Below are 22833 nucleotides of genomic sequence, written 5' to 3'. Positions count from 1 at the left end.
ACATTGGATGAGATGTTCTTGTGGTACTCTGGCCACAGTGCGGTCACAGCCATTGTCAGACGTATACTCCGGACAATGTCTGGAAAATTGCATCTTGACATTTTCAGGAGTTGATATGTGAATGGAGAAAGAGGTTGTCTAAGTCAGACACTTTCACAACAGGAACATGTCCACAACATTAAAGGAAGGGGTGGTCTCAGTTTTGCGATTTGCTTGTGTTATCAGCTCTTCTGGACATTTTAGTATGGGCCTGGCAGGAAAGGTTCAGGAACATTTATAGAGCAAATGACTCCGACATTTGCATTATCACATCTAGCCCCTTTTGATAGTGTCAGGGAAATCGACTTAATACATCATCAAGTTATTTCTGCCTGCACCAATCCTTAAACCTTAGCTAATGTGCGATTTTTTGCGGCACAGGAAAACGTTAACTATTGAGGTTGCAGAACACTTTTTTTTAACTTTCATAAAAATAGTAATCAAGAGAGGCTTTTGTCAACAGATCAATGTGCGAACAAATGAATGGATTCAGGCTATAGAAACGGTGGAGAGCTTTTATTTTGAAAATGGTACAGGAAGTGAGCAAACATTTGGGTCATTGGCACAGCAGCTGGGAGTTAAATGACCAAAGAGGCCAAAGCAAAGTAAATATCACGTCAAGGAAAAGAAAGAGAAAAAGTGCAGACAATTTCTTATCAAAAACCTTTCACAGTCAACTCTGCACCTCCATGTGTCCATATAGCAATAGACAGACACACAGACAATCAGACAGATGGACAAAGACAAATACACACAGAGAGACAGACAACATATAGAACAACCATGACGTTAATGCACCATCTTACATGCTTTACTATAAAAAGTTAGTTAGCATTATGAATTACCTTTTTGTATTTAAATATTCTCATCACATGTATTTCATTTTGTCAAACACTCTGGGCTGGACTAAGACAAATGATCCATGTCTCTCATTTACGTTCTTATTGTACTTATTGTACATTCTGTATGTGTTACTCTTTGCTTCACTCTACCACAGTGGCTCTAGCTTCTCATGTAAACTATCCAAATTATTTATTTGAAATGGTACAATGCATCACCTGTTTCCTAAAAAACTGTTTACAAAAACACTTTTGCGGTCCTCAATTAAAGAAAATGACATGTCCCAGAATTGAAAATCAGACGATCCCCTGAAGGCACCCACGTCTTGCGGGGCTGTACCAGAAAAAAAAAAGAAAAGGAAGAGAGAAACTGAGCGAGAGCGAGAGTGAGACCTACAGATGCAAGACAAGAGGAAGGAGGAGAGGAAAGCAACTGGGAGTGTATCGGCCTCTAGGGATGAACCATGTGTTGGGGTGATGGGTTGCGAGGTAGGGCGGAGCAAACTAAGATGCTGGGGGGGTGGTTGAAGAATACTGGCTTTGATGAATAAAACATCTGCGTGAATGAAGGTGTGGTGTGAATGCATTAACCCAGGCCGAGAGGAAGAACAGGGGAAGAGGGGAAGAAGAGAAAAAAGAAATGGCAAGACACGGAAAGAGATGAAGGGAGGAAGAAGAGACAACAAAGCATGTTTTTTATATATAGAGATATGTAAGGTGGAGGGGGGAGAGGAAAGCAAGGAAGGAAGCAAGAGGGAGGACAGGAAGAAAAATGAAGGTGCAGACTGAAAGTACTCTGCATTAAAACAAGGCAATGAGCGAGCAGAAAAAAACATTTCAGACTCGCACATAACTTGAAGTTGTTCCAAAGTTTGTGTGGTTTATCAGAGTGTGATTTAGATCGTGTGTATATAAAAGGACATGTCTGTGAAGATGCTTTAGTGGTAAAATATTAGATTTCCTACATAATTAAAAGCACCAATACGAAAGTGAAAAAATGTGTTAGTGAAGACCAGCTTGTGTGTTGAGTCTGTCAGGAACGAAGCACTAAACCATGTTTCTCACACTAATGTTACATTACTACACTATGTTTGGGTGCTATACGATACACTATATCAACACTTAATACACACATATACGACACAGACAATGATATATTGCAACACTATATTAGCAACGGGGTTCAATTCAAGGTGAAATGTGGTTGGAAGATATTGGTTGCCAATTGTTTATGGGATGCTTCGTTCACATAATAAATGTAAACCAGTTTTGGGTTTAGGTGTGTGTGTGTCTTACTATCAAGCACAGTTCGTTCACTTGAGTCCATTGTGTTTCTGTGAGAGAACATTGAGTAAAAAGAGGAATTCCACCCTATCTCACTCTGTGTGAGTGTGCAGGCGAGCACATCCTATTCCTATCACTGCTGATTGGCGCCAGTGCCTCTGTGAAACGTACGCCTTCAGACCTTCTGGGAAAAGACAACTATTAAAAGACCATCGTTGAGTCAGTCTGACATCATGTTTGCTCTCTTCCACTTCCTCTAATTAGTGTGCGTGTGTGTGTGTGTGTGTGTTTTTTATACGTTTTATTTGTGCATATAGCTGTGTTTTTTTGTTTATCGGTCTGTCAATCTGTCTCAACTGGGTGTGCATAATAAGCCAGGGTGTGTGTTTGTAGGTACGTGTGTTTAAGTCTCACCATGCGCATAATTCATGAGCATTAATCTCTCTCTTTATTTATATTAATATTAATGAGGGGGTCTGCACTGATGAGTGGCTGCAACAGATAAAGGAAGTGTGTGTGTCCTTATTTTATTGGTTCCCTGTTGTGTGCACTTACACAAACTATATTTTTAATGTGAGAGGGATGGGAGGATGAGTAAAAGCCAAACAAGGACACACAGATGTGATCATTTGAATGTCCTTTGGCATTAGTAATCGAGCTGAGTGGGTGACTGTGTGTCTGTCCGTGTCCTCGGGGGGTGAATTGGTGGTGTGAGAGAGTGTGTGTGTCAGCCAAACCTGGCAGATATCAGCTGCTGTTGTCACGAGGGGAGAGGTGGTGTGGGAAAATTGAGTGATGAAGACGAGGATGGACAAATTAACCAATTGAGTGACAAAGAGAGGGAGTGATTAAACAGGACTAGATGAGGTTATGGATATATGGATGAGTTTAATCAAAGGATGACATAATTAAATGAATGAGTGAAACTGTGAAAAGATTGCTTCATTAATAGATTTCCTGTTTAATTTCAAAACATGTCATTGACTTTCCTTACATTTAATAAGTTGTGTGATACAAGAGTGTTTATCAAACATGCCTATGTGGGCTTTTGCAGCTTTTCCCTCCGGGGTGTGTCTGTGTGTATGAATCGTGCATTTGTGTGTGTGGTCATGACTTGCCCTCAGGTGTGTTTGTGTGTGTCCATGTCTTCTTTGTGTCAGACAATATCAGCATCCAAACAATCATGAGGAAAGGTGAAGGCTTCTATTGACTTACAACTGCAGTGTGTGTGTGTGGGTGTGTGTGTGTGTGTTTGTGTGCGTGTGCGTGTGTGTGTGGCTGTCAAGATGTGAGGACTCTGCCAGTGGGTACTCTGGCATCTAAAAGCAGCACAAACAAAGTGCCAACAGAGACAGCTACATGATAAAACCCAACAGCCTCGAGGGCAGGGGCAATGATCCATGTGTGTGTGTTTGTGTGTGTGTGTGTGTGTGCTCTCATACAGCTATCTTATTGAGGACCAGTTTGAGTCTACAACCTACGGAGTGAGGACATTTGGGGCAAGTGAGGACATTTTGGGGGTTAAGACTTGGTTTTTTACGGTTTGGGTTACCATTAGGTTTAGGTCAGGTTAGGTTAAGGGTTAGGCTAGGGTTAGGGTTAGGGTTAAGGCATTATGCTTATGAGTATCTGTAAGAGGCAAAAGGAGAGGGGGTAAGAAGGGAATGGAAAATATTTTTTTAGAGATTGAATGTGTTAATGGCTTTGTTTGAGATTTTTTTTTTCATTTCTATATTATGCTGTATTTGCTGTGTTTAGTTGTTAGTTATCGCTCTATCTCTCTCTCTCCCTCCCTCTCTCTCCCTCTCTCTCTCTCTCTCTCTTTCTCTCTCTCTGTGTGTGTGTGTGTTTGTGTGTCTGCAGCCGTCAGCAGGTTCTAAAGTGGGTCCATAAGGAGCCATTTGTCTTACGGCTAGTTTTGAACCCCGTCTGCTCTTGTTACATGGAGAGCTCAGGGTGTGGGTGTTTTTTTGTGCATCTGCTAAATATCGGACAATGTGTGTGTCCAAATATGCTTAAGGAAAGTTCAGAGTGATTGTGCACCTCTACATATCTTTCTCCTGTGTGTGTGTGTGTGTGTGTGTGTGTGTGTGTGTGTGTGTGTGTTGCGTGGGTGTTTTTTTGCCTCGTGAGACACTACAGACTGGCGCTTGTTTGACTGGCAGCTAAATCTATTTATTCTCGTCTGCAGATTTATTTGTGTTGTTTTTTGTTTCTCCACACCTCTGAAACGGGAGAATCGCTGTCAGCAGAAAAACAATAGGATTCCAAATACTGTACCCTGAGTGTATTCTCACTGTCAAGTCTAAAGGTAAAGGTTGGTCCTCTGTAACAGGAGCTCTTACTCCTGCTTGACAGGGCTCAGCACCCTGCTGCCTCCAATGTCTAATCACAGACTCATTTACATCTGAAGCATCTGGTGAATGCAGCTCACTGCCTGATAGGGAAGGGAACCAGCAGCGCTCTGAAGTAGACTTCTTTAACATCTAAAGAAGGCTCCTGAGTGACAGACACAACACAACCTTTCCTGAGCGTGGTGATAGCTCAGTGATGCTGATTGGCTGACTGCTTTCCTGAAGGCGTAAATAACTTTTCAAACTAAGTAGAGCTTGACTTTCACAGAAATATTAATAACTTCTTGCCGATATGTACAGATTTTACACAAATTTATACAATAAACAATGCAGAAAAGATTTGCCTTTATGTTAACAATAACATGCTTGTTTATATTGTTTTCAAGTTCTACATATTTGCTTGCGTTTTCTTTTTCTTTATACTGCAGTTATTTGTCTTAAATGTTATGTTTAAACTAAAATAATAGAATAATATTAATATTTTCAGATGAATACTTGAAACATGTGGTTAAATCATCAGATGTGGTCACTGATACAGATTTTAATGATTCAGAAAAAGAAAAACCATAGCCATGTATGTTTTGACCATTTTTTTAAATGTGGAGAAAGAATAAACTTGCAAACTCACTTTATTGAGGGTCTATTGACACGTCACACTGACAAATTCCAAGCAGTTATCTGGCTTGGTTTCTAATGTGGGTTTCCAATGTCACTGATTATTTTGAAAGTTGCTTTTTGACTTTTTCAGGTTTGTTCTTATTGATGCTCATTTATTTATTTCTATAAACCCCCAGGTGACCGATGCGAGTTTGACCGGCGACAGGGCAAATGTGTGCCAGGCGTGTGTCGTAATGGAGGAACGTGTCGGGAGCTTTCAGGTGGGGGCTTCCGCTGTGAGTGCCCTGCAGGAGGCTACGAGCGTCCGTACTGCACCGTCACCGCCCGATCCTTCCCACCCAAATCCTTCGTCATGTTCAGGGGCCTCCGGCAGAGGTTTCACCTCTCCCTCTCTTTAACGTGAGTAGATTTTAAAATGTTATTTTCCCTCCTTAGTTTCTCTCTTTGAAACTTCATATTGTGGTTTTGAGTTTTGCAATAACCCCTCCTCCCTGTCTTGGAGTTCCTGTCCCTCTACAAATAGACAGAAATCCATAACCACTCCTGTGTGATTCTCAGTCCTCTTTAATCAATTTATGTCATCTCCGGCTCAGAGATTGATCTTATTATTCTTGGTTTCTCCTCTCACTCTTCTCTCATCTGCCAATTTACTGGTTTCTCTAACGTCTCCTCCGCTCTCGCTCTTTCCTCTTCTCTTTTATCTCATCACACTTGTACTCTCCTGTTTCAACAAAGTCTCTGAAGCGGGTATACGATTTCTGATGACCTCACGCTCTCTCTTTGACAGGGTCAGAACCCTTGTTATTTTTGCTATTTAACTTATGTGTACAGAAAAGTTCTCACATTACTGATGTAATTGTGGTTAGTTAATGCATTAATTTAAGTTCAGGTGAAACATATAATGCAGCTTGATGATCAGAAATCTTCACTGAAATAGTAGATTTAGAAAAATATTAATATTTAAAACCAAGCTTGGTATCAGACATCTGCGAGTGCTTTTAATCTATTCAGAGGATTCAAACTGAAAATACTATTTGTTTCTACCTAAAACTGTAAATGTGAACTAGATGCAACCCGTAGATATGTGATTGAAAGGAGATTTGCATTTGTTTTATTTTGCATTTGGTCCTTTTCTCATTGCTTGATGCACAACAGTCTCAAAGAGATTTTTTGTTTTATATGAATCCTCTTTTATACCAACATATATTGGGTAAATTTGGGATTTAAGAAATATGGTTAATATTTCTTAAATCCTCCCCAATTTACCCCCCCCCCCCCCCCCCCCCCCCCCCCCCCCCCCAAGGCGTCATGTTGGACGTCCTCAAATGCATCAAATGCACTGAGGCGCTTGCCACCTCCCTGTCCTACTCATTAGTATGTTCATCCTGGTGTCATGCTTTCATCACTTCTGACTGGAGCTGCAGCTGATATAAACCTGTCGACTGTTGATTGTATTCAGTCCCATTGCAAACAAAAGCCACATGTTATTGGTTTTTTTGACCAGTGGAAAAGGAGCTTTAGATTTTGTACATGGAGATGAATGTGAGACACATGTTCCTGCAGAGGTCAGTGATCATGTTCTCTGCCTCTTGACATGCCGAGTGGTCGTCTATGGGAGATCTGAAGTGGTTCTTAAGAGTGGTCAGGCAGAGCTATGGGATGGTTGCCATGGGTGACGTTATTTAATGATGGTTGCCAGGGTGATGTTGCCCATGGGGCTGTTGCTCGGCTTATGTGGCCACCTTGTAGTGGTTGCTATGAGACACTGTGTTTAAGTTATTCTAACTGACTGAGTTTCTGGAACGTAAAGGTACAGTTTGTGATCTCTCCATTGATTTGTGAGCCCTGGGAGAGTGGTGATGGTACATTATGGAACAAAAGGAGATGTAGCTGTCAGGTCAAATTCTGTGGCTAATTCAGAGTAGTTTTATTCAGTGTGCAGTGGAGACAGAAGATCACAACCATTCAGAGCAAGGTCAGGGAAGTTCAGGTCTGAACATGGATCTTCAATGTGTCCTGAGCTCCGATCTCTATTTTGAGGTGGTCTGGCACGCATGTGACCACATTGTTTTCATTGTGTGAATGCAAATACATCCTGGACCCCTTAAGAAGGACCACCCACTCAGCTGACATCCCCAGACACGCTGCAGTTTCACAATTAATCTGTTCCCATACATTGATTTGTTTCAACCACCACCACAATTTCAACTGCTATCTGCTCACTCACTCTTTCCCTCTTATTTGCTCACTTGCAGCGACATCGAACACAACTGTGAAACCCAACACACTAAGACTTGTTGAAGAAGAATTTGTTCTACACGAACAGAAATGACGTACATTTTTATTTTCATATAGAGTGCGGGAGTGAGATCAGATCACAAGTGGTAACAGGAGACACACACTGGATGCATTTCCGTACCAGGTGTGAACTGGACCTTTATACGAAGCCGGATTCGCACTTAAGCCTGAAACATGCTTCTGCGTTTTCACGGGCCCATAAGCGCAAGAGCCCTTCCGGGTCCCTTACGTGCTTATGTATCCCTTCTTACGTGCTGACGGGCGTCGCCCCACTTTTCTAAAATTTACGGCAAAGCTCCGCAAGCTCACTCAGCCCGCAAGGTTGTGAATGGTCTGCTCTACATCCCTTCTGGAGCTGCATTTCCGGTTTCATGCCCCATAATACAGGCAGAAACAACGGGAGATTTAGAAGAATGAATATGGACCAAATAGAAGAGCGTTTGGCAGAAGAGATCCGAAAGTATGTCCACTTGTATAACCCGTCACTGACTGGCGTATTTGTCCGCCTGAAAAAGGCTACAAGGAGCCGCAGTAGCTATGTAAATAAACAATCGATGAAGAAGAAAGAAGGCGTCTCTCAGGTCGTCTTCGACAAAAACTATTACTCCCCCTAGTGTTCTGGCGCGGAATTGCTTTGTAAGACGCGCAACGGTTTGGGAAGCATGAATGACAACGAGTCTTGCGCCACAGCGGCGTGAAAAGACGCAGACGCAGTCGCAGAAGCATGTTTCAGGCTTTAACGGGGTAACTTCAGGTTAAGTTCGGGGTTTCTTGACCTCAATTTCTTCTTATCAGGGTAAATCCCCATGATAACTTGTGCTGAAAAGCCAACCTGCTCCGGAACAGGTTAAGTTGGAGATACGTGTGGGGAATAATAAAGGATATTAAACTTCTCTCTATTTCTCTTCTAAGAGGATTGATGAATTGAATCTCTCTCTGACAGTTAGTCTGTGCATTTAAACATGGTCACAATACACTATATTTAATTTTCAGCTGAAAGAAAGTTTTCAGTTACCTTCGTTGTTCATTGCATTCTTCCTGATCCCAGAGCATCCTTTTATCTCCAATGAAAAACAGCAAAGGCAAGGCCGCAGAACGGCCGTTGTTCTCGGCTCACTGGTTCTATGAGGAGTAGAAAGTGTCCAATTTGACAGCTCCATCCCTGCAGCCGCCTGTAGTTCACTTAGGCAGATGAAGTCAGCTGCCGTCAGAACAAGAACATCTCGAACACAACTAAAACCAAGTCTGAACGGGGCCTCAATCTACATTAGGGCTGGTTTCTGGTCAATTCTATCCATATAAGAACAAAATCTTGTAAGTAAGAAGGGAGAGTTTACACACAGGTATCTGTTAGTTAATGGAAATTACTTTGTCTCAGCACAGAGCTCGATGTCATGAGAAAAGCAGGAACTTAATCAGGATGCATAAAGAAAAGATCAGGAGATAGAATATGAACTGAAACTATTTTAGGCAAATGTTACATTGCAGGCGAGTGGTGGTAGCTGATTAATTCAAATTCTCAAAAGTGGTTTGAAATATTTGGCCGACAAAATAAATAATGTTCTCTTTCCTTTCAACATCTACAATCCAGTTGTCCTTGGGGAGGACAGGGATGTAGCTGAGCAGATACTGAACAGTATTTTACATGACTGCTCTGCTCAACTTGTTCAGACACATTTAGTCGACTGGCTCCACAAAAGATTAGGTCCTGTCTTGCTCTAGGGCTCCATGTTGGGAGAGTTTGCCTGTAAAGGCAGTGAAATACTTTTTAATATCATTTTAACCATTGATCCTGTTGATGGGGAAAGCTAATTTAATGTTATCTGGTCACTAATTCAGTTTTGTCTGACTGTAGATGTGCATTACTCTCACTGACTGGCGTCCTTCTTCCCCTGACACCAGTGTTAAAGGAGTGTCCTGTTTACTGTCCATGCCTTAATCTTTGTTCATGTGACTCACTCTCTCCCAGAGCATTTTATTCCTCTCAGCATTTGATTTCCTTGTATTGAATTTATCTGATTCAGCTGTTTTTGCTGTTATATCTCTGCCTGGGAAGCTGTGATGGTTAGTGCGGCTCTGTTGTGCAGAGCTATGAAAGTATAGTCATGTCTTTACTGGAGAGGGTTGGTATGACGGTGTTGTTTATCATGGAAATCTTCCATTTCCTCAGTTATGTTAGAAATTGTCTCTTGCTGCTCAGCTAAAGGGGCTCTGAGTGTGTACATGATTTGACTTCATTAAGTTTATTGCTTTCAGGAAAAACAGTCATTTGATATAATTTTTTCATCTGCACTTCTGTGCTTGCACATATTACATTTCACCATCAATGGGCCCACTAACTGCAACAGACATAATGTATAAGACATGCTGTATTGCATTTATTTACTCTTTATTTATGGCCCCTCTGCATCTCCCCTTCACTGACTCCTCTCACAGACTCCATTTACTCTGACAAAGGTTACATTATTTTCCAGCTATTTCTGGCGGCTCGAAGAGATTAGATCTGCATACTACAAGATAGGAAAGCATGTTGTTTGAATCATAGCGGAGCCTTGCAAATAAGACACGTGTCCGCTGTTGAATAACCCAGTGTTTATTTGAATCAATAACAGCACTCTCAGATAACATCAGTAAAACATTGTCACGATAGAAATGGCGATAACTTGCCCTTTTCTCCAGTGCATTTCCTCACACTGCTGTATTGCAGCAACTTATCTATTTTTACAGCCGCACTGATCTCTGCAGAATGTTTTAAGCCAAGGATGTAAAATGCAATAACTCTTGAATAGGAACATTTTTCTTCAAGGACTTGGGCTTAAGCCACCAGTTAATAAAACTGAGCAAAACATTGTGCAGCCTTCGGCTCCAGGGCAGCTCCTCTGTAGCTGAACCTGACCTCTATCATCTGTGGACCAGCAGGGTGGGTTATATCCAATCATTGACGGAGCTAAACCAGAATAACAATTTACTGAACCAGCAGGTGTCAAGTGTAACTGTTTAGAGTCAGTGCACAAATAAAGCATTTATATTCTCAAGAAAACCTCTTTTAAATCAAAATACGCAGGTATTTCAACACGAGTAAACCTGCTATAAAAAGGGACTTGACTCCTCTCCTTTTGCCAGAAGAAGAATTCGCTTTTCAGTTTTTTTACTTAGCGTGTTTTGTTCAACCTCGTTGATGCAGCAAAAACTGGTGCTCTCTCACCTGGAAGTCATGTTTCCATCACTACCAATCAGAGCTGGCACCGATTGTCCTGGGAGGTAAAACCGATTGAATCCATTCCTGTTGCACACAAAAGCCAGATGTTAGTGGTGTTTGTTTTTTTGCCTGGGTAAAAGTGAAATCGTATATGTGTGATTAATACGATTTTACAGCAGATTTTTGTCTCCTTGAAAGTGAACAGTCCAACAGATGTTATGATCAAAACAATAAAAAAATTACTTTTTAAAGTTGAGGAATTTCTAGCCCCATCCAATGGTTTCCGTTATAAAGGAGTTCATAAAGATATAAACATATTATAATTGCATGACTCTGACGAGCTGGAGGGAGTGGAGGGCTGTAGCATCATGGTTAATCAGGTCTGTTGCGGTTTGAATTCCTCTTTCTTTCATTTAAAGCCTCCGTGAATTGTTCTGTTTTGCTCAATATAAAATTTGGTCCTGAATGATTTCGCTTCGCCAAGGTCAAGCTTTTTATCTACTAAGCCAATAATTTGTCATACAATATTCTGTAAAAATTTACTCTACAGTTAATATATGCTAAATCTACATACAGTATTTGTACCAATACTGTAAAAATATTATATTATTTTTTATGTGTATGAATTCTCTAGTTTCGCCACCCTGGAGAACAGTGGTCTGCTCTTCTATAATGGACGCTTCAATGAGAAACATGACTTCATGGCCTTGGAGATCCAAGAAGGACAAGTGGTGCTCAAATACTCCACAGGTAGGGTATTTGTTTGTGTGCGATTGTATTTGTTGTATATGTGCTCCTATTTATTTATTCAAAGTGCTTAACAGTACAAGTCTTATACACCAATTCACACACACACATTCATACAGCGCTTCTATACATATCGATCACATGAGGCAGAGCTGTCAGTTGCATTTTGAGATTTCAATGCCAAGAATACTTAGACATGCAGACTGGAGGAGCCGGGGATCGAACCACTGACCACCTGGTCCATGGACGATCTGCTCCTGCATCTCACCTGAAGCTGTAAAGCTGGGAGGATATGAGATCAGCAGTATAATCATTGTAATACATTAACCTATAGGCTGTTTATTCATACTCCATCTAAATGGGTTTTATATGCGGTGGTATGTAAAAACAAATAGAATTAAACTTGAGCCGCTATAAGTGGATTTTAATAGAAATCCATTCCATCAGTGTAACTATGACCTGCGGTTGTTTTGACACAAACGTCCTCCCTGCAGGTGAATCATCCACTCAAGTGAGTCCCTTCCTCCCCGGTGGTGTGAGTGATGGAAACTGGCACACAGTTCACATCCACTATTACAACAAGGTGGGTTCACGTCTCAATTTGTTTGTGTGGCTGAGACCATTTCTGATCTCACGTTTTGTGTTACCGATTGTCTGTTTGAACATCATCCTTTGAAGTTTTTTGAAGTTTTGTTGTGATCATTTTTTACTTCTGATGCATCAGCGGATTCGTTTCTCAGCCGTCCCACCAACAAAGCAGTTTCAATGAAGCTGAAGTCTTTGTGTGTTCACAGCGTTGTGTGGGCGTTTGCTTTTCAACACTTCATTCATGCATATTCGCCACACATCTCCTTTAATTTTCTTCATGTTCTTTCATTTTCCTCAGCCGGCTACACGCTATGTGAGTATGAGTGTGTGTCAGGGTACACATACACCTCCTTCCATCCACCTCTTTCTTTCCTTTTCTCTTCCTCTGTCTTTGTTTTCCCACCAGCAGTCAGTTAGTGAAGAGCGAGTGTGTCGTCTGTCCTTCCGCTTCCACTCCATATAAATATACTTTTTCATGCATATATTTGCTTTTGTTTCTTGTCTTACTAACTCAATTTCCCCCCCTTTTCCTTCTAACATGATATGCAGTGGCAATGTTGATATTGTGTGGATGTTCCTTGGTAAATGACTGCAGTCCTATAAACTCCAGATATAGTAAAGGCTATTCTATTTCTTGCATGTTGTCGGCTGTCACAATGTGTCGTGTTCTCTCTGAGTCTGTATTCAATCTGGAATGTGCGTGTGTGTGTGTCTTCAGCCTAAGCGCAGCATGAGTGGTGAGGCCCAGGGTCCGTCGGATGAGAAGATTGCTGTGGTGAGCGTTGACGACTGCGACACCGCCTTGTCGCTTCGCTTCGGCACACAGCTCGGAAATTACAGCTGTGCAGCGCAGGGCAAACAGACCAGCAACAAGAAGTGAGTTCATCTTTCTTCCAGCTCTCTCATCTCCTGTCTGTCTTTACACTGTGTTTTCTTTTAAATGTGTTGACTTGAACACATCTGAGAAATTGCCCCAACAACGAGGGTGTTTCTCTGAAATGGTTGACGTCAGTGATTAGCACATGAAAGGATGGACTCAATGAAGCTTAGTGGAGGAAATGTATTCAATTAGATTCTGTGAAGTACATTTATGCGTTAAATCTCTGTCACCACCATGGCAGCAACTGAGAGACTCAGACTGAGTAATCATTGACCCCGAGCTGTGAGCGGTGTGTGCACAGGATGGGCTAAGTTCTTTGCAGAGACAAGTTTCATTAAAGATCATCTGTGACTGAGCAGAGGCTTAACAGATATTCAGTGGCAATTTCAACTGAGTAGAAAACCAATAGAGCTGGTCAGTGTCAGTGTGGGGAGCAGCACACAGCACAGGCAGCCCGTGGTTGCTGCATTACAAGTACTAGTGCAGCTCTGCCTGTTTGGAATGGGCTGTTTGTTTGGCCTGTGGTGATGCTGATTGCAGCTTTCCAACATGAAACATGTAGAAAGGACCTGCAGTAATTGAGCTGCGGCAGGTGAAGACTGAGGCTGCTGGACTCCACAGAATCCTGAAGCTTCTGCAAAAGGAGCTGTTCACCTGTTTATTCAAAGTTCAAATAGTACGGTGAAGCTCGCCTCAGTACGCAGAACCCCTCACTTGTTAATGCTGTTGTCGGGACTGAGCTGTTGTCATGATTGACAATGTCACTTTCCTTGATGAGTCCCAGCCGCTGCCGCTACAGAGCTCTGGTGACTTGTTCTTCGAATTGTATAAATTAAACTTTGTCTGTGTCCAAATTGAACCAAATGTAGTTTCTTGTTTACAAAAACGTGGCAGTGCACAAAAGACTGTAGCATAAAACTGATTGTTTGTGTCTTTGCAATTTAGATGTGGACTTATTTCCCATTTAGAAATAACACAATTTATTTAATACAAAAAATTACTTTGTAGACATACACTTGTAGTCGTACAAATACATTTCCATACTTTAGTTATTAGGGCCCGAGCACCTCTGGTGAGAAGCCCTATTGAAATTGAAAGGATTATTCTGAGCTTTTTTCAACGTGCTCAAAAAGTTGTAAAAGTTTGCAGTAAATTAGAAAGTGGTGAAAATTCACGTATTCTGGAGTATTTGGAAATGGGCGTGGCAAAATGGCTCAACAGCGCCACCTACGGAAAAGCCCCTCATTTAGCATTCACTGATCCCAATGAAAATGAGATTAGTTGTGTTTCATGACCAGATGCACAAAAACGCCTCAAGGACCATTATGAAAAACGCAACAGGAAGCCCGCCATTTTGGATTTAGTGGCCAATTTGGTCATATTCCATATTTTTACTTTGATGTACTTGTTGTAGAGCTTTTATCAGATCAACTTAAATTTAGACTAGTGTCATCACAACAAAATGGAGATCCAAAGTTATTGAAAGATCGATTTTTTGTCATACCGTGTGACCGTGGCGTGGCGTCAAAGTTTGATGAAATGCCATCAAAACACGACCTTCTGTATCTTGGACAAATTTGGTCCAGTTGAGTCCAGACTAGACATGTAAGACAAGAGTCGCAACCTGAAGACATCTACACAGAAATCGTGACTTAAAATCACAGCGCCCCCTGGTGGCAGCAGGAAATGTCTTGTTTTTGGTACGTCTTACACTTGGATGTATTTCTCCTCATCCACTTTGCGAAACCATGTCAAACTGTGTCAAATGGGTCTCAAGACATTGATAATGAAGGCATACGATTACTGTGACTTTTCATCATACGGATATTAATCTTGGCATCGAAGTTCATCAGCTCGCCATGACACACAAAATCGCTGTAACTTCCGTGATCATGGGTCCATCTCCTGCAAACTACATGTGTGTATCAACAGCCCCCCCCCCCCCCCCCCCCCCGAGGATATTCAGATGGTTTTAAGGAATGGGCGTGGCAAAATAACTGACTAGCGCCCCCTAAAGTGCAGCCCCGGCACTACGATTGGCTGACATCTACAAAAATCGATAGGGACATGTGTCTTTTCATGACAAAGAAATAAGCCTCTTGGATAGATATGCTAGAGCAAACAGGAAGCCCACCATTTTGGATTTAGTGGCCATTTTGGATTTAGTGGCCGTTTTGCCCATATTCCACATTTTTACTTTGACGCACTTGTCGTAGAGCTTTCATCGGATCAAATAAAAATTTAAACGAGTGTTTCAAAACAAGATGGAGATCTAAAGTTATCAAAATTTTAACTTTTCTTCATACCATGTGACCATGGCGTGGCGGTAAAGTTTGATTACACGCCATCAAAACATTGGACATATTTGGTCCATTCGAGTCCAAACTACACATGTAAGACAAGAAGCGCGACCTGATGACATCAACAAAGACACTATGACTTAAAATCATAGCGCCACCTGCTGGCTACAGGAAGTTAAGCATTTATCTTGCAGTAGTGCGCAAATGCATGCAACGCGGAGACGAGCGCTTGGTCATCGAACGTTCTCTTTTCACCGACCGCAACAGACTTGAAATTGCCTGTGCTCGGGCCCGTTAGTGCTACAACGTAGCCCTAGTTTATTATGTATTTCTTCTGTCCTGGAAGGAGTTTTATTCCCGAGAAACTCCATGTTTTTTTTCTGAAGACATGTATAATAGCTCTAGCTTGCCATTTTATAAAAGTAATTGCATTTTAACACAGAGCAAGTAGAATGTAATGTTTGTGTCTATGTCTACGCAATTCTTCGGTTTCATACAGTAAATTTTTCATTAATTCAGTAAGGTTAAACGGGGTTGTAAGCTCATCGCTGTTTTGAAATGAAGAAGTATGTGCAGCACACATTTTTAATACAGATTTACGGAGTCTAATCTGTTTCCTGCTAAAACTCTGACTGTTGCTTTTGCAAAGGATTTTCAGCAGATGTCAGATCGGGCTGATGAGGTGATGCTAGAGCAACTCTCTGGGGACCTGAGGCTTTAATACGGGGAGAATGTTTTGACGTCTTGATGCTCCTTTACTTCTGCCTATATCTCTCTGATGGGCGTGTTACTAATTCTGCTGGGTGTTAATCTTAATTTCTTTTCATTAATCTCCGCTACTTTTTCTCAGACCTACAACGGTTTAAATCCACAACATTTCTTTACAAATAAGTTAAATTGATCTTACTCGACTTTGAGGTGTCTGTTCTATTTGACCTTGTAAAACTTTGTTAGTCTACTCAGTGTTATCAGAATCAGAATCAGAAATCTTTTTATTGACATGTATATTTGCACATACAGGAAATTGCCTTGGTGTGGTTGGTGCACTGTACAATATATATCTAGATATAGATAGATATAACACACTGCATTCTCACACATGCACATAAAAAGCATGGTGTCATGACTTGGCCTCGTCTGTGTGAGCTATAATCACGGCGGCCGTGTTCTGTCAGCGCTAAGTGGGGCTGAGAGAGGAGGAGACAGATCAAAGGCGAAGGCCAAAGACTAACGTCTCAACACTTTCCTCCTCCGTCTCTCCTCCGTCTCTCCTCCGTCTCTCATTAACAGCTGAAGCTCCTCTCGCTCAGTCTCGACATCCTCTTCTCCTCGACGCTTTCTGTTGATATTTGCTGTAACTCGCTCTTAATCTCTTGTTTGTTTGACTCCAGCGCCTTTTGTCCCCTGAGCTTCCTTCCATTTGTATTCCACAGCAGCTCATTGGCTGGACACATGCATGTGTCCCCAAACTGAGCTAAATAGAAGAAAAATACCTGAGCTCTCAGTGGTGAATAAAAAAAAACACATCATGCTCTCAGAATGACAACACTGACAACTGCTCCTGTCTCCTCGGTTTTTCTCTGACTTCCAGTCCCTTAACTGTTATTTTCTTCATATTCCCCATGTTTCTTTCTCTCTATACCCATCCTCCATCTGTCCTGTCATCCGCCTTTACGCTGACTCTCTCCTGATATTCACACTTAATCTCTTGTTTGTTCATCTGCCTCTCTGGCTGCCTCCACATTTCCCTGTTTGTTGTTGCCAAGATGTTTTTTCTTGCATTTCTCTTCATTTTTATGTCTGCGACTGCTTTCCCCGACGTTCCCTCACACCTACCTCCTCCTGTCGCTGGCTTTCGTTCTCCTTTCTCCCTCTGCCTTCTCATCCACCTTTTTCTCTTCTGTCCTGATAGTTGCTGTAATTCATATTTAATCTCCCGTGTGTCTCCTTTCCTTTTGCATCTATTCAATTTCTCTTTTTTCTCCTGCTGTTTCTAATTGTATCCTCAACAGCATCATCATCATCATCACCTCGTATCTCTTCAACATCCTCTATTATTCCCTGAATCTTGTTCCATTTGACATTTACCTACGGTGACATATTTAATCTCTAGGTTAGCTTAATCCCTTTTCCTCTCTCATACCCTCTTTTCATGTTTTTCCTTTCCTGGCTCCTTGCGTCCCTCTCCTCCCTCCTCCCCTCAATCATTGAGGGATAATCCTCTATTCCCTTTTTTTTATTACTTCATCCTCTGCACCTTATTTACTCTTCTTCTCCTTGATCTCCTCCCCTTTCAGGTCTCTGGATCTGACTGGTCCGTTGTTTCTGGGCGGAGTCCCCAACGTGCCTGACAACTTCCCCTTCGCCACCAGGGAGTTCATCGGCTGCATGAAGGAGCTGCACATTGACAGCAAGCCGCTGGACCTGGCCGGATTTATCGCTAACAATGGAACAGTTCCCGGTCAGCACTGCAAATTATATTTTAAAACATGAAGGATGACAAGTGTATAACATTTATCAATTTCATATCGACTCTTTGTCCCTATTAAATTATTAGATACAAATTATTGTATCAGTTGAAGAACCTTTGTATTTATTGAATTTGAATTTTCATTGATGACACATAACTGTTTAAAGAAGCATTTAATGTCCTCTTTGTTTATTGTTATCCACTGATGAACCCATTTTATTTAAAATTTAAATTTCAAGTACTATTTTAAAGAAAAAAACCCAAACAACCAAAGATTGTCTCGCGGTAATATTCAAGGTTCGGTTGCTATGATATGCAGAATGTTAACTAAGAAACATTTTATAAGGCCGACAGGTTTCAGTGTCCTTACTTATCAACTACTAGTCCCTGCATCACATATCATGGTGACACATTTTTGAAAAGGTCACTGATGATGTTTCTATCTCTGTTGCTCCTCACAGGCTGCAGTGCCAAGCTGCCCTTCTGCAAGTCCAACCCCTGTCAGAACGGGGGAGTCTGCACGGTGAGCTGGGAGACGTTCTCCTGTGACTGTCCCCTGGGGTACGGAGGGAAGGACTGCAGCCACGGTGAGACGCTGCATGGCTTCATTCTCTTCCTGTGGTCTCATCTACTGTCCTGCTGTGGTATCATTTGTGGTGATGAGAGTGCAGGGAAATTGCTCTTGTCATCAGTGGTATTACTTACAGTTTTTTTATCATGATTAGATACAAATTTACAATGTGGTTCTTTGTTATCCACGCATTTAGATTTTTTTATCCCTGCAAACTCCACAAAGGTCTCGAACCAGATTTGAAACAAGAAGCCGCTTGTGTCTCTCAGCTATTTATCATGATAACAATTTTTTTTTACATTTACGAGGACAAAAACTAATATAGTCCAAACGGGCAAGGCACAAATACAAATTTGTACGTAAAGCAAATTCAACAAATATAGAGACTGATAATTAACATGATATTGTTTGGCTTTATACTTACCCCTCCCTCTCACCTTTCACCTCAGTGATGCCACACCCCCACCGCTTCCTCGGTAACAGCGCCCTCTGGTGGGATCTGAAGAACGACGTGACCATCTCCACGCCATGGTACCTGGGTCTGGTGTTCAGAACGAGAGCACGAGAGGGGACGCTGCTGCAGGCTCAGGCTGGCCAGTACACCAGCCTGCTGTTCCAGGTATACACACACACACACACACACACACACACACACACACACACACATACACACACACACACACACACACTCACAGACACACAAAAACGCACACGCAGGTGGCTGCTCCGTGATGATGAGTTCAGCTTGACATCGACATCACGTGCTTTTGACAAACACACACACAAGAACTCAGAAAAGGCCACAAATGAAGAGCCTGAGGGGTCAGGGCAGCAAACCAGGGGCAGGGGTGTTAATACAAATTTCCAACCTGTAAGACTATCACTTGCATAATATGCAAATCCTTCAGAAATACGATAAAGCATGTAAAAGCTAACTGTAGCTGAGACACAATCCAAATCCGACAGTTGTCAGTAAGTTACACAACCAAACAGTCTGCTGTAACACAGGGAAAGACAATCTAGAGAAATGCAGTTTTGTTAAAATCCTGACACACTGGAATACTAATAAACACCAATCAACAGCCAGCAGGGAAATTAAAGCTGGAGTCTCTCTGTGTCTCTCAAAACCGACCTGTTGACATTGTCCACCATGGAGCCCCACATTATAGCAGCTGCGTCAATATGTCAGTGACACATGGAAACTGAAGGACAACATAGAGAGACATAGTGCAGCCAGAAATCGTGGCTTGTCGTTCCATTCTGTGCTAATGACGTCTATAAGTTGTCTGTTGTCAGAGCGGACGTCAAGTTCGGTGAGAACAGATTGTAGCTTGTTGCAAATCATTTGCTTCTCCTGTTATTTTTAAACCATCAGTCATCGTGACGACGTCAGCGGCATCGGGTAATCACCACCGTCGACTTCGATTTCATCACATTACTGTTCATGTTGAAGTCACCCAACCGCTAACACACACACACAATGACGTACAGAATTAATAGTGAGGGTTTTGTATATTAACAAATTAGACATAGATAATCATCAACTAACTGTCGGATCACACCAGGGATAACGTAGCGTCTGAAAACAAGGCCAAGCTTCTCATCAACCTGTTGATTCCTGTTTGATTGTTGTCATTGCCCCGCTCCCTCTCTGGCTAATGACATCTCTGCCTCTAATCATCTCCAACAGCCCTGAAAGCTTTAGCTCTACTAATGCTACAAAACATAAATGGCAACACCTTCTTCCTCTTTTGTACCATAAAGTAATTATTGTCCTTCATTTGAATGTTGCACATTTTAAGCCAAATGTGATCAGGTGGCACAGTCGTGTGTAAAATGCTATGTGGGATTCTTAATGTGTTAGCAGGGGTCATTTTGATTATGGGAATTTTATCTCACGGTTAATGTGATATTGTTTCGTTTTTAATACCAAATATTCTTCTACATCTATATGTAAGACAAACATCTAAAACTGCAAGTTCTGGAATTCTTCTTCAAAATATGTGTTGTTAAAAATGTTAATGTTCATCTGAATGCAACCTGCCAAGACAATAAACATCCCCCCCCCCCACACACACACGCACACACAGTTAACAGATTACATCATTCTTAACATGTTTTCATGTATTCATGTTATTCTTTGTGTTTTGTCTCTGTCTGATTATGTGCTTGTTTGTGTTTGTGTTCCTCTTCCTCTTCCTCTTCCAGGTGATAAATGGTCAGCTGGTGTTCTCAGTGACCCGCGGTTCAACCAGGCCGGTGCGTTTGCGGTTGGATCAGGTTCAGGTGGCAGATGGACGGTGGCACGATGTCCAGCTGGAGCTGCGAGATGTTCGTAGCGGCCGCGAGACTCGATATGTTGCCACCCTGCGGCTCGACTTTGGACTTTATCAGGTAACGTGTGCGATACAAATCTTGAATGGAAGGTTTTTAGGACAAATGTTCCAGCGATTAGGCCTCAATTTGTTATGTAGACTGATACAGCGGTAACTTGAAGTGCAGCCAATTTAACTAAAATACAGTAATTGCAGTATTTTAACACGTCTAATTTGCCCGGAAAGCACAGATGACAAATGAACAACTAGGATTTCGTCATCTGTGCTTCACTAAATCAAAATCAAAGACGTAATTTATCTTAATAGTTGAATTTATTGTGTCCTTTTCTTCCAACACTTCCCAGAATAGATTCACAACTTTAATTTAATATGTTCTGTTAGAAACAGGTAGTTTTTTTCCATCTTTGATTTTTTTTTTTGGGTGGGGGGGGGGCTGTGATATGCTGATACTCTTCGAGACAATTTATTCGGTCTTATCGACAGATAACTCAAATTAGAATCTCAAAGTATTTCACATGACAGAGTCTGTAATCCCCGAAACTGGGAAAATTCTGTTGTTCTTCAAAAAAATGGTTCATGAAAACAATGACATTTGGCAAAATAAAGTCAGTTTAATCTAATTAATGTCAGAATGAGATTCGTATTTACATTTTGCATCACCTACTTGTCTTCTTCAGTCTTTAACTGTATTATCCCATCATACAATTTCCCTTTTCTGTGCAAAGACATTTACAATTTCACACACTGTGAAAACACAACACGTTCACAATTTACTCAGATTTATAAACCCTTTTTTCAGTCGTCTCTAATAGATTAGGACGTAATGATGATGTATATTTATAGTGTGTTTGTGTATGTGTGTGTGTGTGTGTGTGTCTGTGTGTGAGAGAAGCAAACACTTACAAATGCTATATTATGTTTATGTTTATATCTTATAATGACACAGTGAGTTCTATCTTCCATATGTTCCTTCGCCCGGCTATATCCAAAAGAAACACACTGAGTAAATGATACAGAACACATTGTAGATATGAAAGTATTAAACATCATCACTGCCAATTAAACAGTAATTACCTCTGAAATGTGTAGTCACATGATCCGCTGCTGCTGACATGCTGATAGATGGGGCTCATTGATTTAGTTTTCATTGCTGTTGCGAGCTGAGTTGTCCATCAACGTTGTCATAGTCCATAACATTGTTATCAGCTGAGCATTGACCTTCTCACCACTGACTGCATGTTATTGTTTTCTTTAATGGACAAAGGTGCATCATTTACTGTGCATCTCTAAATCTAGTATCCCACCTGCTCACCCCCCCCCCATTCTCTTAAGTAAGCGTTATATTAAACTGACTATTCAGAAATGTCGTGGTAAATGAAAATATGGACGATTAGTGACTCCCAGTTTGTGAAAAATCTATTTTCTTTCCGTGTGAAAGACTCTTTCAGTTCTGTAAATTAATAAAAAATGAACCTTCGTTGTCTCATATTGCACAAAGCCTCTGTGGCAGATATTTTCCTTCCCTGTGACACATTTCTCATCCTGACTGCCTGATAACTTTCATATCAAGTAAATAACCCAAGTTCTTCTACGCTGTGAAATAAATATATTCCACTGTGCATTGGTTGTATTTTTCGTGCAGGTAAACATTTTGCATACAGCTATCAATAATGCTAATCTTTGCCCTCCATCTGTCCCCCACCTCTCTCCCCCGTTCTCTCCCCATTAGGGAACAGTGATAGTGGGAAATGAGATTCACGGCTTGAAGGTGAAACATCTGCATGTGGGAGGAGTGCTGGGCTCCGGAGAGGTTCAGAACGGGATTAGAGGCTGCATACAGGTGAGGAGGGATGGATGGATGGAATTTTTAATGTGTGTTGATGGGTGGGTGGAGGGAGGCTGGAAATGTTTACAAATAATAGATGGAATTGTGCTGAGACATGAGCCCGGGACACACTGATTTCAATAAATGAATGAGGCTGTCAGGTTTTTTGCTCTCAACACTATCGTCAACGTAAACCTCCGTCTGTCTCGGCAGGGTGTTCGGCTGGGTGTACGGCCCGACTCCCCCGCCCTGCCACGCCCATCAAGAATGGTCAAAGTGGAGACTGGCTGCAGCGTTGGAAACCCCTGCGTCTCGTCTCCCTGCCCCTCCCACAGCCGCTGTTCCGACCAGTGGGAGAGGCACACCTGCGACTGTGAATCTGGTGAGTAAACAGAGCGATGCTGGTTGAAGTTGATGTAATTGACGAAGGAGGCCGGATGTTTTATCTTCCTCTTGAGAACTGACATGTGACATCCTGCCGCTAC

At 41.7% G+C, this 22833-nt stretch overlaps 1 protein-coding gene across 1 annotated transcript in view; it reads left to right on the top strand.

Moving 5' to 3' along the window:
* celsr3 (cadherin, EGF LAG seven-pass G-type receptor 3) overlaps nt 1-22833 on the top strand; it is a 98383-nt gene that overhangs the window by 34763 nt on the left and 40787 nt on the right. Inside the window, exons 4-14 of the mRNA XM_053425164.1 lie at nt 5311-5533; nt 11266-11381; nt 11873-11961; nt 12265-12279; nt 12685-12842; nt 17444-17607; nt 18078-18203; nt 18637-18806; nt 20396-20581; nt 22253-22363; nt 22562-22730. Coding sequence (XP_053281139.1) covers nt 5311-5533; nt 11266-11381; nt 11873-11961; nt 12265-12279; nt 12685-12842; nt 17444-17607; nt 18078-18203; nt 18637-18806; nt 20396-20581; nt 22253-22363; nt 22562-22730 — 1527 coding nt within the window. The remainder of the gene's footprint in view (nt 1-5310; nt 5534-11265; nt 11382-11872; nt 11962-12264; nt 12280-12684; nt 12843-17443; nt 17608-18077; nt 18204-18636; nt 18807-20395; nt 20582-22252; nt 22364-22561; nt 22731-22833) is intronic.

The sequence above is a fragment of the Pleuronectes platessa genome, chromosome 6, assembly GCF_947347685.1.
Source record: "Pleuronectes platessa chromosome 6, fPlePla1.1, whole genome shotgun sequence".
NCBI lineage: Eukaryota > Metazoa > Chordata > Actinopteri > Pleuronectiformes > Pleuronectidae > Pleuronectes > Pleuronectes platessa.
This window is presented reverse-complemented; position numbering and strand designations above follow the sequence as displayed.